The 19,430-nt window shown below is 40.3% G+C and overlaps 1 protein-coding gene across 2 annotated transcripts in view; it reads left to right on the top strand.

The window, feature by feature from the left end:
- PHEX (phosphate regulating endopeptidase homolog X-linked) overlaps positions 1–19,430 on the top strand; it is a 226,664-nt gene that overhangs the window by 13,172 nt on the left and 194,062 nt on the right. For both annotated transcript variants that reach the window (XM_009197333.4, XM_003917492.5), the window contains one exon: positions 1,275–1,436. In XM_009197333.4, coding sequence (XP_009195597.1) covers positions 1,275–1,436 — 162 coding nt within the window. The remainder of the gene's footprint in view (positions 1–1,274; positions 1,437–19,430) is intronic.

Here is a 19,430-nt window from a genome sequence, read left to right as displayed (position 1 = left end):
TTCCTTCTACACCCCAGAATTCCCTGCCCGATGGCCCCAAGCTCCCTTCCAGGATCTGTGTGGGTCTCTTCTGGGGCTTTATTTCTCTGAGAGCTACACTGAATATCAAGGAGCTCAAGAATTTGAAAGTATATTGTAAATATAATTTTTAAATATTTAGCTAGATGACATATGGACTCCTGTTTCCATTAGCCTTCACTGTGAGGCAAACCACCCAAACTATAGAGGCCTGGAACAAAAATCCTTTGCTATTTCTCATGATTTTGTGTGTTTGGTGGATGGTTTCTCTGCTGATTTTTGCCTAGGCTCATTTGTGCAGCTGCATTCAGCTAGAGGGGCGCCTGGACTGGAAGGTGAATCATGGCCTCAGTCAACGTTTGGCAGTTGTGCTGGCTTGGTTCTTCTCTATGTAGCCTCTTGTCCTCCAGGAGGCTGCTTCAAAGGGCAGCTAAAGGGCTCCATTCAAAGGGAGTTAATATGGAAGGTGCAAGGCCTCTTAAGGCTTAGCTTTGAAACTCACAGAAAGTTACTTCTGCCAATTCTGTTGGTCAAAGCAAGTGACAAGGTCAGTCCAAATTCAAGGCAGGGGAAATAGACTCTACCACTTGATGGGAAGAGCAGCAAGGTCACTTTGCAGAAGGACAAGCAGGATAGAAGAAAGAGTCACAGTTATCTTTGCAAATAATTGACCACACACTCTATTTGTATTCCTGTCCCATACCCCACAGATGTTAGGGATGATCCTGTAAAAGCCGGTAGTGATAATACCACCAAACTTTTATCCATTCACTTTTTTTTTTTTTTTTTTTGAGAGACCGTTTCACTTTGTCACCCCAGGCTGGACTGCAGTGGTGCGATCTTGGCTCACTGCAAACTCTGCCTCCTGAATTTAAGCAATTCTTCTGCCTCAGCCTCCGAGTAGCTGGGATTACAGGCATGCACCACCATATCTGGCTAATTTTTGTATTTTTAGTAGAGATAGGATTTCACCATGTTGGCCAGACTGATCTCAAACTCCCGATGTCAGGTGGTCCACCTGCCTCGGCCTCCCAAAGTGCTGGGATTACAGACGTGAGCCACTGCGCCCAGCCTGTCCATTCACTTTGAATGTAGTCATTTCATATAGTGAGGTAGATTCAGAGAGTTTTTTTAAGGGGAAATATAAATGCCAAGGCTTGGAAACTGGTTGATATGAAATCGTTGTTTAATTTGGAAAAGAACAGTACACAACATTCAGTGCTTATCATTAATCCTATGATTTTCTTTCTAAATAGCTGCTGCTATCTTAAGTAAAGTAAATCTGTCTGTGGATCCTTGTGATAATTTCTTCCGGTTCGCTTGTGATGGCTGGATAAGCGATAATCCAATTCCCGAAGATATGCCAAGCTATGGGGTTTATCCTTGGCTGAGACATAATGTTGACCTCAAGTTGAAGGGTAAGTTTCTACTGGGGTTTGGTGATACACTTTACAGAGAGCAATATTTGACAGGAAAAATATAGTTTGGGATTTGAAGCATGACTTCTCACTTTTTAACTATACTAAATTCATTTCCAAGAATTTTTTAAATGAAAGGTTGAAAGGAAAGTTTGCAGAATTTTGATCTCCCAGATCTCAACATAAGACTAATGTAGGTTGTTATGTTCATGTTTGGTAATAGTAAATTCTGCTGAAGGATAAAGAGCATTTGATTGAGATTGCAAGCAAAGGAATAGTTAATGAAAATTGTATCAATATACTCATTTGTCTGTCGTATTCAGAGCAAACTTCATTTCTTGCTGATTGTGTCCTGGATTTTCATGGCTTACAAAATGTACTTAACACCTCATCATCTTTTGACATCACTTTTGAGAACTCTGGATGACCTTGTGGTTGTCATATTGTTCCTGTTAACTTCTAAGTTGGCGCTAGGGAGATTCACTTTTCTCCCATGGCCACTCTAGCAATGACAAGCTCACACACACATACTCACACGTGCATGCACACAAACATGCATATGTGCTCAAAGAAATCCCCCCGCCCCCCGCCCCCCGCCAAAGTTGGAAATGTCTATTATTGGAGGATATTCTGTTAGCATTGGATCTAATTTTTATGCTAAGCTATTGGAGAAGGCCACTTCAGGAGGGAAGTAGGAAGATTTCAAAGCCAGATAAGGTAATTGTTTTGAGAAGGCAAAAATTGTGGGGTTTTTTGGCTCTTTTTGACAACTGTGAGTTACACCATGTAACTTGCATTCAGTAACACCTACAAAGAACTCCTGAGAAGTTATAAAAATCATTTTCCCTTCCCATTTACATTTCCCCAAGATTTTAAATACTTGAAAATTAAATATATATCATTTTACAATAAGTAAAACTCTTGGCAAAATAAATAATTAGATACCTATTGTCAATTATGAGGAAAAATGTGCTTAAATGTCACAACTAGATATAAATCACATGGATTTAATATTTTCTATTAGGAGACCCAAATTCAGTCTTGGTAAATTATAAATGAGAATTTACAAGGATGTCAGGGTTTTCTCCTAAACCCAAAGGAAGATTCTCATACTATAAAATCATAAATAAGACCTTGAGGAGTGAGTTTACTAATACTTATTTCCCTGTAGGACATTCATTCATGTTGGTCTTTGATTTACCATTCTTGTCCATTTCCTATTTACCTTATCTTGCTTTTCTTACTCAATAGACAGATGTGTACACACACATGTGCACACACACACACACGCACAGTCATGCGTGCAGAAACATTACTGAAGGATAAGAAAACTACAAGATTTCCAGACATAAGCTCCTTTTGCATTAGTTATAACCCAAAGATTTCTATCTTCAGGACATGAAGTGGTTAACGATAACTTAAATAACTTTTCAGGGGTGTCTGGAATTTTAACATAAAAGTTAAAATCTGTATATCAATATGCTTTGTTTGAGGAGGGTACTTTCTATAGGCTCCTTCAAAATCAATAGAAATGCGAGTAAATTGTTTAGCACAGGGTTTTTGTATTTACTAGCTTCCTTTTAAAAATCAAAAATTTTATTTCCCAGCTCCATTGAAGAAATAAAAAGAGAGCAAAAATTAAAAGAAAGGTCGCTCATAAATCCATCATAAGAAATAACTGCTAATAAAGCAGTTGGGGATATTTCTTCCCAGGTTTTGTTGCACATGTGGGTCCATATGCATAACTTCATATGCACACCTATATATTTTAAAAATTAGCTGATATTATGCGTACTACTCTAACTTATTTTCAGAAACTATGCATTCCTCATAGACATAGATTATGTCAGTAGATACCTTTTCTTTCTTGCTTTCTTGCTTGCTTGCTCTTGTCACCCAGGCTGGAGTGCAATGGCACTATCTCGGCTCACTGCAACCTCAGCCTCCTGGGTTCAAACAAGCGATTCTCCTGCCTCAGCCTTCTGAGTAGCTGGGATTACAGGCACTTGCCACCATGCCTGGCTAATTTTTGTATTTTTAGTAGAGATGGGGTTTCACCATGTTGGTCAGGCTAGTCTCGAACTCCTGACCTCAAGTGATTGGCCTGCCTCAGCCTCCCAAAGTGCTGGGATTACAGGCGTGAGCCACTGCACCTGGCCAACTTTTCTTATTATAAATAACACTGTAATAAACATCCTTGTGTATACATCTTTATGTCCTTATCTAAATGATCTAAATGTATCCTTAGGATAAATTCCCAGAAATGGAATTACTGGGTTGAAAGAGTACTCTAGATTTCTTTTTTGATGCATATAGCCAAATTGCCTTTTAGAAAGTTTCTTTCAGCTGGGCGCGGTGGCTCATGCCTGTAATCCCAGCACTTTGGGAGGCCGAGGCAGGTGGATCACCTGAGGTCAGGAGTTCAAGACCAGCCATGGCTAACATATCAAAACCTAGGCTCTACTAAAAATTAAAAAATTAGCCGGGCATGGTGGTGCCTGTAATCCCAGCTACTCAGAAGGCTGAGGCAGGCGAATCGCTTGAACTGGGAGGCAGAGATTGCAGTGAGCCGAGATCGCGCCATTGCGCTGCAGCCTGGGCAACAAGAGTGAAACTCTGAACTCTGTCTCAAAAAAAAAACAAAAACAAAAAAGTTTGTTTCTGGGTCTTTATATTTCTTTCTTTTTTTTTTTTTTTTTTGATGTTTTAAAGGATAACTTTTTCCCATCAACTGCTTTCTGTGGTATAAAGTAGAAGTCAGCAAACCATGGCCAGTAGACAAAATCCAGTCCACTGCCTGGAAGTTTTATTGGAACACAGCCACATCCATTCACTTATGCATTATCAATGGCTGCTTTTGCCCTCCAGTGGCACAACCGAATAGTTGCCATGGAAACTGGATGGCCCAAAAACCCTAAAATATTTACTGTTTGACTTTTATAAACAGTTTGCCAGTCCCTGATGCCTAGTATAAAGTAAAGCTTTGAATGTATGTATTGGATTCAATTGGAACTGTCTAGTTAGTTGATAGCTCCTTGGTAGCTTCTTTGGATTTCTTAGATAGTTAATAATAAAGGTAAGAAATACTAGAACAGGCTGAGCGTGGTGGCTAATGCCTGTCATCCCAGCACTTTGGGATTACACAAGGCAGGTGGATCACCTTCAGGTCAGGAGTTTGAGACCAGCCTGGCCAACATGGTAAAACCTCGTCTCTACTAAAAATATAAAAAAATTAGCCATGCATGGTGGTTCACGCCTGTTATCCCAGCTACTCAGGAGGCTGAGGCAGGAGAATTGCTTGAACCCAGCAGGCAGGGGTTGCAGTGAGCTGAGATCACACCACTGCACTCGTCTGGGTGACGGAGTGAGACTTCATCTCAAAAAACAAAAATACCAGAACAGTGTTGAATAATAGCAATGATAATGGGTGTAAGTTTCTTATTCCTTGCTTGGGTGGTAATGCCTCCAGTATTTCCCCTGAAAACATACACTTTTTGTTTGTTTGTTTTAGATAGCTATTCTTTTTTGTGTTCTGTTGTTCCTAGTTTGCAAAAAGGTGCTGCCCAAGAAAAATGCCTCTTTGCCATTTATCAAGAGACTCAGATAGAGTCTCTCTTTTACCTTATCTTGATTTACCCCTGCTGAACTAAACTTATAATTTTGAAATAAATCCTGCCTATTAATGGTTTGTATTTTTTAAGACATTACCAGAATTGAAGAAGCTAGCAATTTGTTTCACACTTTTGTGTCTATATTTATGATTCATATTGGTTTGTGGTTGTTTTGTGTACTAGGTTTGTCAAACTCTGTTATTAAGATTGTGCTGGCATAGTCAAACAAAGTGGGAGGCTTCCTATATATGTTTCTATGCTCTGGGAAAGACATAATTCAATAAATCCCAAGTTACTCTATGACAAGCACTGTAAAGGCCAAATTCACAAACTGGTTGTGGGGTTCTTGTTTCAGATGTCAAGAAGGAGAGCAAATGGTGAAAGAGGGTCTCTTAAAATTAGTGTCTTGTAACAAAAATAGGTAAAATATAAAATAGCTGGACACAGTGGCTCTTGCCTGTAATCCCACCACTTTGGGAGGCCGAGGTGGGTGGATCGCTTGAGGTCAGGAGTTCAAGACCAGCCTGGCCAATGTAGCGAAAACCTGTTTCTACTAAAAATACAAAAATTAGCCAGGTGTGGTGGCAGGCGCCTGTAATCCCAGCTACTCAGGAGGCTGAGACAGGAGAATCGCTTGAACCCAGGAGGCAGAGGTTGCATTGAGCCAAGATCGTGCCAATGCACTCCAGTCTGAGTGACAGAGTAAAACTCTATCTCAAAAAAACAAAAAACAGCTGCATAAAATATGTATTAGATTTATAAATTTTTTATTTTGAGATAATTCAAACTTTGAGAAGTTGAACAAATAGCACAAGGAACATCTATGTACCCTTTACCCAGATTCCCTGATTATTACCATTTACTACATTTATTCTATTATATATATACTTTCATTGTCCATCTGTAAATGTATATATAGTGTATCATCCTCTACATATACATTTATATACTTTTATATGTATGGGCAGATGGTATATGATAAAATATATCTATAAATGTATAGATAAATACTGATATAGATACAGATATATAGATTTTTTTCTGAACTCTGCAGGTATGTTACAGATGATTAGATATTCCTAAAGTGTATAGAGGTTTTCAAATGTCAAATGTGCTAAAAATCTTACTTCTTTTCCTGAAACACTGAATCCTTAAATTTTAATATATTCTACATCTATCTGTGTGTCTGTCAGTCTATCTACCTTGTCATCCAACTATCTATTCATTTATCATTCCATCCAGGTAATACAGGCTCACTGTAGACCAACCGTAAATAAACAACAAAAGAAGTATACTTCACCACCCAGCAGTAACAACTTTTTAAATGCAAATATAGACATAAAATTACGTATCTCTTCTAAGGGACCATATAATACATTCTATTTAATTTATGTATTTACTTATTTATTTATGACAGAGCCTTGCTCTGTTGCCCAGGCTGGAAGTGCAGTAGCACGATTTCAGCTCACTGCAACCTCTGCCTTTTGGGTTCAAGTGATTCTCATGCCTCAGCCTCCCAAGTAGCTGGGATTACAGGCATGTGCCACCATGCCCAGATCATTTTTATATTTTTAATGGAGACGGGGTTTCACCATGTTGGCCAGGCTAGTCTCAAACTCCTGGTCACAGGTGATCCGCCTGCCTCAGCCTCCCCAAGTGCTGGGATTACAGGCGTGAGCCACCACACCCAGCTGGATATACTGTAATTTACTTAATCAATGCCTGTGTTATTGAGGTTATTTTTAATGTTTTCTTCATTGTAAGCCCCTTGGAGCATGAGTTTAGAAACATCGAGCTGGATTTGAATCCTGATTCCCTTTCATTTTCCCTCTGTATCACTCTGGGCCAATTACTGACCTCACCTAGTTCAGTTTTCTTATCTTTAAAATGGAGATAAGAATACACATATCCGGGTACGCAAAGGCATACAGAGTGGTGTAATAGACCTTGGATTCAAAAGGGGGAGGGTGGGAGAAGGGTGAGGAATAAAAAAACTATAGGGTGCATACAAAATACACTACTTGGTGACAGGTGCACTAAAATCTCAGACTTTACCACTATCCAATTAATCTACATAACCAGAAACTACTGGTTATGTATCCTAAAAGCTATTGAAATAAAAAATATATATATTTGGAAAAAAGAATACCCATATCATAGGGGTTTTGTGAATATTGAAGGAGATGATTTATATGAATTACCCAGTCCAGTTCCTGGCACATAGCAGACCTTCCATAAATATTTGTCCTTTGTTCCTCGCTTTGTTTCAAAGATAGTTCTAAGATTCATGAAGTAATGTCTATCAAATGCTTTAAGTTTTATTCTGGTCTTATCCTTTGTGTAAATATCATGTGCTTTCAAAAATATTGAATACTGTCAAGATATTTTTCCTCACTCTTGATAAAAAGAGAGAACATCCCAAAATAAAACCCAGTACTACCAATCAAAAGAGTACCATTTTCTTAAGGCTGATAGAAAACACACAGATACGGCTGTCCAATTTGTGAAATAAAATGGACTTGACAGACCTGGCTGATGAAAAATTGCCCTCTACTGAAGTGAGCAACCTGGCTTTGTGAATTTTTTTCTTTAAATAGCATATAAGACTCAGATTCCTACTTGGAAAATAAAATTACTTCTTATTCTCTCCAAGAAGTGAGATTTTTTAAAAAGTTGAATATAATCAGATGTTTGTCTTAAGATCCACATTCTGTAACGCCCCCAAATTTGTCTTCATGTGACCATGAAGAAGACACAGCATGCATTGCTTATGGATGAGCAGATGGAAATGTAGCAAATGAGCACTTATGAAACATGAGGCAATGAATGAGCTAGAACACTTATGACACATAGAAGACAGATGACTCAAGGTACAGCCAGATCAGCTCTATTACGGAATAGCTATCTTTGCCAATATTTTGTGAAGAAATGCAATATATTATTTTCAAACACAGCTTCAGCAGAACAATAAGATGAAGTAGGGACTCTGCATTAATGAACAGATAGAGATGATTGTGATTCATAGACCATTTATTTGTAAACACCTTCTGACTGAGATTCAAATAGTTCTCGTAATTAAATACCCCCCACTCCAAATAATCTTTTTTTCCAGCCAAATCATCTTTTGCAGACAATGGGAGACTGAAAACTTCAGTTCCTATAAAGTCATTTAGTAATTAGGAAGTTCAGATTATTGAAGACAGTGAATTGTCATTTTCCTCATGTTGTATGTATAGTAGAGCTTTGACTTCATAAAGTTCTTAATTTTTTAATTATTTTATTATTATTATTTTTTGAGATGGAGTTTCACTCTTGTGGCCCAGGCTGGCATACAGTGGCGCCATCTCGCCTGATTGCAACCTCCACTTCCCAGGTTCAAGTGATTCTCCTGCCTTGGCCTCCCTAGTAGCTGGTATTACAGGCGCCTGCCACCATGCCCAGCTAATTGTTGCATTTTTAGTAGAGACAAGGTTTCCCCATGTCATCCAGGCTGGTCTTGAACTCCTAACCTCAGGTGATTTGCCCGCCTCAGGCTCCCAAAGTGCTGGGATTACAGGTGTGAGCCACTTGCATCTGGACACTTCATGAAGTTCTTTGAAACAAATATCAGACTGCTAAATGTGGGGATGCAGCGGGGAAGTGCTAAGGACCAACCATCCATTGTGGTGGGCTTTTTATTACCAGTGAAAACTCGGCCTCGGTAGTTTTGAGTGAGTCTCCTATGTAAACTGGGATGCACCCCCTCAGAGAAGATTCCCATTTTTCTCAGATCATGCTGGCTCTTTTTCATGTGGCCACACAGGAAGTAACCAATTGCCAAGTTGCAAATACATCACTATAGTCCTGTATGTGCAAAGGGGTGCTGCATGAAGATTTGGGCCTGTATCAAAGACTTTTGGAATGTGAGATGAAATAATTTTACTTGAAAAGTTTGTTGTTGTACAGAGTTTTCCTGCTCTCATACACCATTTGAGTATTGGTAGGTGTGCATGGTGCATGGAGTGTGAGGAGAAGGTAAGTTGTCAGATTAGAGCCGGGGGCGGTGACTCATGCCTGTAGTCCCAGCACTTTGGGAAGCCCAGGAAGGTGGGTCATGTGAGGTCAGGAGTTCGAGACCAGCCTGGCCAACATGGTGAAACCCCATCTCGACTAAAAACACAAAAAATTAGCTGTGCATGGTGGCGGGCACCTGTAATCCCAGTTACTCCAGAGGCTGAGGCAGGAGAATTGCATGAACCCGGGAGGCAGAGGTTGCAGTGAGCCAAGATAGCACCACTGCACTCCAGCCTGGGCAGCAGAGTGAGACTCCAGCTCAAAAAAACAAAACAAAACAAAAACAAACCTAGTGCCAGATATGAAATATTCCCAGCACAAAATAATGATAAATGTTTGAAGCAATGGATATCCCAATTACCCACAGTTGATCATTACATTGTATGCTTGTATCAGATAATCACATGTACCCCATAAATATGTAAACTATAATGTATCCATAAACATTAAAAATTGGAAAACTGGAAAAATATAAAAATAAGTTGGTTTTTTTTTTTTTTTTTTTTTTTTTTTTTTTTTTTCTGAACGCCCTGTGGAAGATGTGAGTGTATCTCTAGGATATGTTCTCTTTCTAAATAGCTAAATGAACTAAAGAGGCCATCAGAATGACTACCGTGTGTAAAAGCTTGTGTTCTGGTAGTTCTGACAGTCAGCCTGTCAGGTTTTCTTTTTTCTTTTTTTTGGAGTGCTGGAGTGCACTGGCATGATCTCGGCTCACTGCAACCTCTGCCTCCCCGGTTCAAGCAATTCTCCTGCCTCGGCCTCCTGAGTAGCTGGGATTACAGGCACATGAAACATGCCCAGCTAATTTGTATATTTTTAGTAGAGATGGTATTTTGCCATGTTGACCAGGCTGGTCTCAAACTCCTGACCTCAGGTGATCCACCTGCCTCTGCCTCCCAAAGTGCTGGGATTACAGGTGTGAGCCACCACTCCCGGCCAGGTTTTCTTCTTATGTGTGCTTTTCCACCCTCAGTGCATGTCCTTGTCTTACTTTTTGACTGTTGTCTGCTCTTAGCCTTCCATTTTAAGATCTGATCTCTTCCCCTATTGCTTTAATGTAGCTCCTCCATCATTAGTGGTTTCTACTACAAATAAATTGGGTATGCTTGGTAAGAACCAGCTCTGTTCATTACATTTGTTCTAAATTGTATGATGTTCAGTTGGGGTAAATTCACTGCTTCAAATAGATTGAAATGCACAGCATTTTGATTGTACTAACTGATCTGTGAAAATAGTCGTATTTACCAAGCATTTACTTTTATTCCTGGTACTAATTGCTTTCAGCCATAAGTAACAGACACCCCAACTCAAACTGGCTTAAACAATAAAATATGCTGACTCATGTAACCAAAAAGTCTAGTAATTATGTAGACTTCAGGTAAGGGCTGATCCAGCAGCTGAACATTAAGGATCACATTTTTTTTTTCTTTCTCTCTCTACTCTGACATCCACCATGTCATATTTCCTTCTAAGTCTGTTTGGTCATGAGATTGTTGCTAATAACCAGAATTTATACTTCCTCATTCATATCTAGCAAGAGGCATTGTGTTAGACAGAAGGGATACAGAAGTATAAAGATTAATAAGGTCCTCTAGGCTGGGCGGGGTAGCTCATGCCTGTAATGCTAGCACTTTGGGAGGCTGAGGTGGGTGGATCACCTGAGGCCAGGAGCTCAAGACCAGCCTGGACAATATGGTGAAACGCTGTCTCTACTAAAAATACAAAAGTTAGTTGGGCGTGGTGGTGGGAACCGTAATCCCAGCTACTCGGAGGTTGCAGTGAGCCAAAATCACTCCACTGCACTCCAACCTGGGTGACAGAGCGAGACTGTGTCTCAAAATAATAATAATAATAATAATAATAATAAAGTCCCCTAGTCTATCCTAATGGAAATTACAATCTGCACTTCACGAGTGTTCCCATAGGTACTGTAATCAATGCTCTAGAGCTGTCCTGCTCAGCATGGCAGCCACTAGCCACTGTGGGTTTTGAGTACTCGAAAATATGGCTAGGTGGAATTGAGGTGTGATGTAAGTGTAAAATATACACCAAATTTTAAATACTTCATTTTTTAAAATGAAAGCACTCTCATTAATAAATTGATGGTTTCATTTATAGTAAGTAATTGCATGTAGAAATAATATTCTGAGTTATAGTAAGGCAAATAAGATATACCATTAAACATCTCCCCTGTTTCTTGTTACTTATTTAAATTTAGCTACAAGAAAATTAAAAATTACATACGTGGTTTGGGTAATATTTCTACCAGAAAGCATTGCTCTAGAGCCCTGAACAGGCTATTAGCAAGGTGAACTATCTGGGAATAACTCAGATGGATTTCAGTGCTAGAGAAAGCTCAGAGAACACCTTGATTTAAAATAGTCCTCTGGCTGGGTGCGGTGGTTCACGGCTGTAATCCTAGCACTTTGAGAGGCCAAGGTGGGCAGATCACTTGAAGCCAGGAGTTCGAGACCAGCCTGGCCAACAGAATAAAAAACAACAACAAAAATTAGCCAGACCTGGTAGCACATGTCTGTAGTCCCAGCCACTCAGGAGCTGAGGTGGGAGGATCACTTGAGCTGGGGAGGCCACGGTTGCAGTGAGCCAAGATTGCACAACTGCACTTCATCCAGGGCAACAGAGCGAGACTCCATCTCAAAAAAAAAAAAAAAAAAAAAAAAATAGTCCCCTACCCAATCTCCAATTCCTTTGTATTTGTGTCCTTTGTGGTCCTTATAACCATCTGTAATGATCTCATTTGTGTACATGCTTGCTGTTCTTCTCACACCGCTCCTGTAGATGTTAAACTCCGTGAGAAACTCCATTTTGGGTGTCACTGTGACCGCAGCACAAGCATAGTGCCTGCCATAGGAGGCGCTCAGTAAATACTTCCTAAAGAAAGGAGAAAAGGAATGTGCCCTCTGTGGTTGGCTGAATGCAGTTGTGGGGGCAGCTGACTGGGTAGAGAGGAGTGGCTTTTTCTTCTCCCTTTCACTCCATCTCCTCCTGTGCCCATAGTCCCGGAAGACTCTTGAGATGCAACTGGGACTTGCCCCTGAAAGGAGGGGAAGCAAAATCATCAGTCATTTTCCATTTGTGTTCTGGGCCTCAGGAAGGCAGGACAGGGACGTGGGCAATGAGACAGGCCTGGGCCCTTCGAAGACTCTCTGTTGGTGGGATCTGATGCAAGCTACATACAAGAAAAATAACTTGCAGGATGTGGTTCAAGTTTGGGTTCTGAAAAAATTAAAAAAAAAAAAAAAAGGATTCTGCCACTTATCAGCTGTGTGGCCATGGGCAAACTACTTCTTTCTGAGCCTCAGTTTCTTATCTGGTAATACTGTTGGACAAATCCAATGAGATGTGTAGAAAGTCTTCTACACAAGGTTCCATAAATGGAATCTGTTACTGTTAATTTCACAAGGTTTAAATTAATGTTTTAAAAGCGCTTGGCACATAGTAGATGCTTAAGAAATGTTCTCCAGTCAAATAAAAATAACTTATAAGAAGACCTTGACATCACTATTAAAATAAAATGTTGTGATCTAGTTTTTTTTTTCTCAAACTCCCCACATGCCTGTAAATAAGGAAGCTGATTCTGAAAAAAGCAAGGCTGGAGATAAAACATAGCAGATGAGGACATTTGTACATATTCCCAACTTTCATTGCCAGACTTTGGTCATGACCCTAAACCCTGGACAGTTTTGATAATCTAATTGTCAGATAACACATTCATTGGAGGCCATGTGATTTTTAAATCACTCCTACAGGAAGAGAAAGAAGAGGAAGGGGAATTGGTAAAAATAAGAACAAATATTCCCTTATGCTTCTCTAGAGCTTCTCTGGATGTCACTTAAAAAAATTGCTACCAATTTCTCGTTTTTTTTTTTTTTTCGAATCACTGCAAGCTCCGCCTCCCCGGTTCACGCCATTCTCCTGCCTCAGCCTCCCGAGTAGCTGGGACTACAGGCACCTGCCACCATGCCCGGCTAATTTCTTGTACTTTTTAGTAGAGACAGGGTTTCAACATATTGGCCAGACTGGTCTCAAACACCTGACCTCAGGTGATCCACACGCCTCGGCTTGCCAAAGTGTTAGGATTACAGGTGTGAACCAGCGTGCGCAGCCCCAGTTTCCCTTTGTTCTCTCTTCTTTCCCATCCCTAGGAGATCCTTAACTTAAGTCCACAGTCTTCCCACAAGAGGGCTGTCAATAAAATTCAGGTACTTAGATGGGAAAAATTGCACCTTTGTTTTCACTAACCTCTCACAGAATTTTAGCATTTTGTTTACGAATGTAGGCAACAAACCCTGGTACTATTAGCAGTGCCTGTGACTTTGTTACCAACAGCAATCATGGTTATTTTTCTGCCTTACTGCAGATGTTGCAGGTATCTTGAAATGTTATGTACATGTATCACTACTTCAAAATTATAGTAGTTGTCAGACTCATTAGGGCTTGGTATTTAATGAATTAATCAAATAGCATATATAAATAATTTCACACAGTAAAAAATGTTTTGCTGTGTTTTGAAATACCTGTTTTTCTTTGTAAGCCTATGTTTCTTATGCACTTAGAAACAGTATTCTCAGAATGGTCCATAGGTTTCAACAGACTGCCCAAGAGATGTAGGCAGAAAAAAACATTAAGAACCCCAGTGTAAATAAGGATTGCTGGAGCAAGATTCAAGAAGGCATAGTTTTATTTAGCTCCAGCTTCTTGATCCATCTTAATTCAGGTGCTGGGAGTGGCATTGGCTATTACATGGCCTCATGGGTCCACTCATGCCCAAATCTTTGAGTACTTCACTGTCTAGACTCCCTGGGTAATGAGAATGTTACTGACAGTTAATATGTGTTTATGAGGATATTAGATGAAACTGGAGTTTGTGCCAGTACCAACCCTTGAACTGATTAAATGCAGGCTTTATGATTGTCTATGCCATGGAACCTGTATATTTTCAGGTGAAATTACTAAGGCTTGCCATGTGCTTATCATGAAAGCAGGGCATTAAAGGTCAATTCTGGGCCTGGCAGTGTACAACTGTAGTCCCAGCTACTCAGGAAGTTGGAGAGGGAGGAATGCTTGAGCCCAGGAATTCAAGGCTGTAGTAAGCTAAGACTGTGCCACCGCACTGCAGCCTGGGTGACAGAGCAAAGCCCTGTCTCAAAAAAAAAAAGGTCAATTCTTATTCAAAATGATATAGCTTTTGCTGTGATGTAGTTAATAATTTTTGTGAACAGTGCAAGTGATTGAAAATAGTAATACACCAAGTAGAGTGTTTATTCATAAGTAGATATATGGTATACAAAAGAGCTAGCTTGTTATTCAATATTGAAGACAGGGGCTCTTGAGTGAACTTAGAAGGTTGGAGAGTAAGGGAGTGGGGGAACTGCAAACCTGGAGGTGCTAGGAGCTAAGTCCTAAGGGTCAGACCCAATATATATAGCTTGGCTTTGTTGGAAGGAAGGAATGAACAGGGCCCTTGGTGAGAGAAGACAGGAGATAAAAGATGTTGAAATCCATTGGCGAGATTTTTGACTTGCAGCAGGGAATGCTAAGGTTTCTGAGAAGTGGAGCAACAGCCTGCAAAATGCTATGTATGGGAATATTGGCTGAAAAAAATGAATGGGAAAGCAGACAAGGGGGCATTTTTGTAGCATAAATATTGCCACACATTATGAAAAGTTTCCTGTGAGTTAGCTTGAATGTTGTAGGAGGAAAGAAACATTTCACTTTAGAAGATTGTGGACTAAATTTAGGTTCCTTTGACTAAATATAAGTTCCTCAGCATGACTAATGACACAGGATATGTGCATCCTGAGAAAGACATATACACCCACAATGACACTTCTCCACCTGCCCACACCCAGGTCCTGTTTTACAAGGTTGGTATGTTTAAGTGTATTTTACTTTGCAGTTGTTCAGAAGGATTGCATATTTTTGAAAAACTATTTCCTGAAAGAGGATGACTGGAAAGGAAAGAAAAATCCTAGCTGGCTTTGGTGGTAACAGTTGGGAGGCATACCCACATGAGCTTCGGTGGTAACAGTTCCTGAAGCTTCTCCAAGGATCCACGTGTTCCTGCTGTTGGTTGCCAGAAGCCAGAATAATAATGGAGCTGAGAATATGGGATTTTAGTGAGAACTTCCAGGGGCATCCAGATTTCACAGCAGAAGCAGATGACTCAGATGTCCTGCACCTTACAGAGATGGGTGAATCCCTTACCTTTACCATACACTGAGTTGATCAAGGGCAGAATGGAAGCCCTATAAAAATTAAAAAGTTGGTTGCATGCTAGCATTCATAGTGGAACCGAGTTGAAAATTTTATCCTTGTATTCTATACTCTCTGATTAGATGGTTTCAGCTGTGCTCTCACCCCCAATTCTGAGAACTTTTCAACTGTGACTGAGGTGTGGATGGGTCAAGCATCTTTACAATGTGACAAAATCCCCATTTCTCCTCTGATTTACTACTAATGGGGAGATATTTCAATTCATTACTGTGAAGTGAGCCTTTAATAGATTTAAAAAATTGTAAGAGTATATCACCTAGGGAAGGACCTAACAGGGCTGGGCACTTTATTGAGGTGACCTTATTTAATAATATCATTAGTTATCATTTATTGGACTCTGAACTGAGCTCCCAACAGGTAAGATGTAAGATTTATCTGCCTTTTACAGATGAGAAAACAGGCACCAAGCAGTATAACTAGCCCAAGGTCACACGGCTGATATGCAATTGAGCCAGGATTAGATTTGGCCCATTTGACCTTTACCACCTGGTAAAAGCCCTGAAAACTAGAAAGGTGATATTATTCCTGTTTTACAGTTGTGCAAACTGTGGCTTAGAGAGGTGTATTAGTCTGTTTTCACACTGCTACAAAGAAATACCTGTGACTGCGTAATTTATAAAGGAAAGAGGTTTAATTGACTCACAGTTCTGCATGGCTGGGGAGGCCTCAGGAAACTTACAATCATGGCAGAAGGGGAAGGAGGCATGTCTTACATGGCAGCAGGTGAGAGTGAGTGAGCAAGAACAGGGAAAATTGCCTTATAAAACCATCAAATCTCTTGAGAACTCATTCATTATCAGGAGAACAGCGTGGGGGAAAAATGCCCTCATGACCTAATCACTTCCCATGAGTTTCTTTCCTCAAAACATGGGGATTATGGGGATTACAATTTGAGATGAGATTTGGGTGGAGACACAGAGCCAAACCATAACAAGAGGTTAAGTAATTTACCCATATTCACACAGTTAGTGACCGATAAAGATAACTTCCAGAGTGGTATTGTCCAATAAAAATATAATGTGAGTCACAAATGCAAGTCACATGTGATTTTATGTTTTCTAGGAGCCACATTTTAAAAAGTAAAAATAGTAGCAGTTGGAATTATATATTTTATCTAACCCAATATATCCAAAATATTGTCATTTCTACATGTAATCAATGTAGAAAACTTACCCATGAGGCATTTTCTCTTCTTTCTTTTCTACTAAGTCTTTGAAATGTGGTGCATATCTTAAACTTGCAACACTTCTCCATTTGGACCAGCCAGATTGCAGGTACCCAGTAGCCTCACAGGACTACTGAAAAGAACAGTTCTGGAGTGGTGGTTCTTGACCCTGGCTGTGCAGTGGAATTACTAGGAAGCTTATAAAACACAGATGCCTGAGGCCCATTCTCAAAGATTCTCATGGCATTGATCTGGGGTGCTGCTTGGCTGTTAGGATTTTTGTTTGTTTGTTTGTTTGTTTTTTGAGACAGAGTCTTGCTCTGTTGCCCAGGCTGGAGTGCAGTGGTGTGATCTCGGCTCACTGCAAACTTCGCCTCCCAGGTTCAAGCGATTCTCGTCCCTCAACCTCCTGAGTAGCTGGGATTACAGGTGCGTACCACCATGCCTGGCTAATTTTTGTATTTTTAGTAAAGACGGGGTTTCACCATGTTGGACAGGCTGGTCTCGAACTCCTGACCTCAAGTGATCCGCCTACCTCGGCCTCCTAAAATGCTGGGATTACAGGTGTGAGCCACTGCGCCTGGCTAGATGTGAGGATTTTTAACCACCTCCCTCCCCACCAGGCGTGCCCAAACTAACTGAATAGAAAACTGTAACCTTTGTACATTGGCTAAGTTTCTGTGAGTTTTCTGAGATAAGAACCATTCAAAATGACCACTCTGGCAGTATGCTTTGCTAGTTGACACTAATGAATGCCAAGCAGTGCCCTAGCTAATTTATTAATTTCTCTCCATTTACATTCCCCAACATGTTGACCAAGTCCCCAGAATAACATAAGAAAAGAAGAGATTTTTTTTTCTCCTGCTGATTTACACATTGGTCTGGATACATACCACTGAAAGTAGATTCAGACATAAAATTCTACTCTTTTAATTGGGGTCAAAGGTGTTGGTGTCAGCCTGGAATCTCTGAGCTGTGGAGAAGAGGAAGCTGGGGTTTGAAAGCTGCAGGTGGCTGCCAGAATGAGACAAGTCTAGTGGGGAATGCGTGGGAGGTGCTGGGTGAAGAAAGGAGGCAATTGTGGTTCGCCTGAGGTCTGAAGGCTGCACAGCCCGCTGTGTCTCAGGACATTCACAAAGCTGCCCTCGGCAGAGGCCTCGTGTCCACCTTCCCACTGGACCAAACTTTTGATTCTGCCCCTGAACCCTGGATATGAAACCCAATACTCAAGAATTAAAATGTCTCATCTCACCCGGAGGTTCAGTTGCCCTTAAAATGCTTTTGAAGTCATTTGGAATAATTTCTCTATTGGCTTCTTTCCTTTAAATCCAAATATAACTTCAATATTTCTGACATATTTATTACTTTCCAGAATGAAAATACTAGCTCTTCTGAAGTGGTAGCTATTTAGTTATATTCAATTTTGTTAGTTATGTTTATTTGACTTCAAATTAAGCCAAAGAATATACAAACACTGCAGGGTCTTCCACAGCCTTACCAAAATTAATACTGTATTTCATCAAATCAAAAATACTGTCAACTGTTAAGATGTACCATTGTTTCACATGAGCTAAAGAGTAAGCTATTGGCCGGGCGCGGTGGCTCAAGCCTGTAATCCCAGCACTTTGGGAGGCCGAGGCGGGCGGATCACGAGCTCAGGAGATCGAGACCATCCTGGCTAACATGGTGAAACCCCGTCTCTACTAAAAATACAAAAAACTAGCCGGGCGTGGTGGCGGGTGCCTGTAGTCCCAGCTACTGGGAGGCTGAGGCAGGAGAATGGCGTGAACCTGGGAGGCGGAGCTTGGAGTGAGCCGAGATCGCGCCACTGCACTCCAGCCTGGGTGACAGAGCGAGACTCCGTCTCAAAAAAAAAAAAAAAAAAAAAAAAAAAAGAGTAAGCTATTACACGATGCTTTTTTATCACTTGGAATTTTATTTTGTGTTCATTGAAGTTCTTTTAGCCTTACTTAGACATTACTTTTTAAAAATAATTTTAACTTTTATTATAGGTTTAGGGGTACATGTGCAGGTTCATTATATAGGTAAACTTGTGACTTGGGGGTTTGGTGTACAGATTATTTAGTCACCCAGACACTAAGCATAGTACCTGATGGTTGTTTTTTTTTCTGAACCTCTCCCTCCTCCCACCCTCCACCCTCAAGTAGGCCGCAGTATCTGTTGTTCCCCTCTTTCTGTCCATGTGTTCTCATTATTTAGCTCACATTTATAAGTGAGAACATGCAGTATTGGCTTTCTGTTCCTGCATTAGTTTGCTGAGAATAATGGCCTCCAGCTCCGTCTATGTTCCTGCAAAGGACATGATCTCATTCTTTTTTATGGCTGCATAGTATTCCGTGGTATGTGTACCACATTTTCTTTATCCAGGCTATCATTGATGGGCAGTTAGGTTGATTCTGTGTTTTTGCTATTGTGAATAGTGCTGCAATAAACGTGTGTGCATGTCAGACATTAATATTTATCATTGTTTTACATCCATTAAAAAGGAGAACAAAAGTAAAAAGATTGCTTGAAGTACTTCTAAAATTTCTTCACAGTCTCTTTGATTTAAAATCATCAATGTTTTTGTTTTCTCACAAAATATTGTGCTCTCTGTCTCTCATCAAGAACAGTGGCAATTCAACATTTCTTGAAAAAGTACTCCCTAACTGCCTCAGGGATTTTTGTCCAAGATGGCCTTTTTGGATATGCAGTAAGTTTTTATTTCATTGCTAAGTCATGATGAAATTTTCCTGAAGACATTTTAAGTGGCAATTTACCAGCCATGTACCCGACTCATTTGAAATGCCAACACTAAGAATGGCTATGATCAAATTCCTGTGTGGACAGGCAATGGTAACTACA

This window comes from Papio anubis, chromosome X (assembly GCF_008728515.1).
Source record: "Papio anubis isolate 15944 chromosome X, Panubis1.0, whole genome shotgun sequence".
NCBI lineage: Eukaryota > Metazoa > Chordata > Mammalia > Primates > Cercopithecidae > Papio > Papio anubis.
The sequence above is the reverse complement of the archived record's forward strand: the minus strand, read 5'-3'. Positions and strand labels throughout refer to the sequence as shown.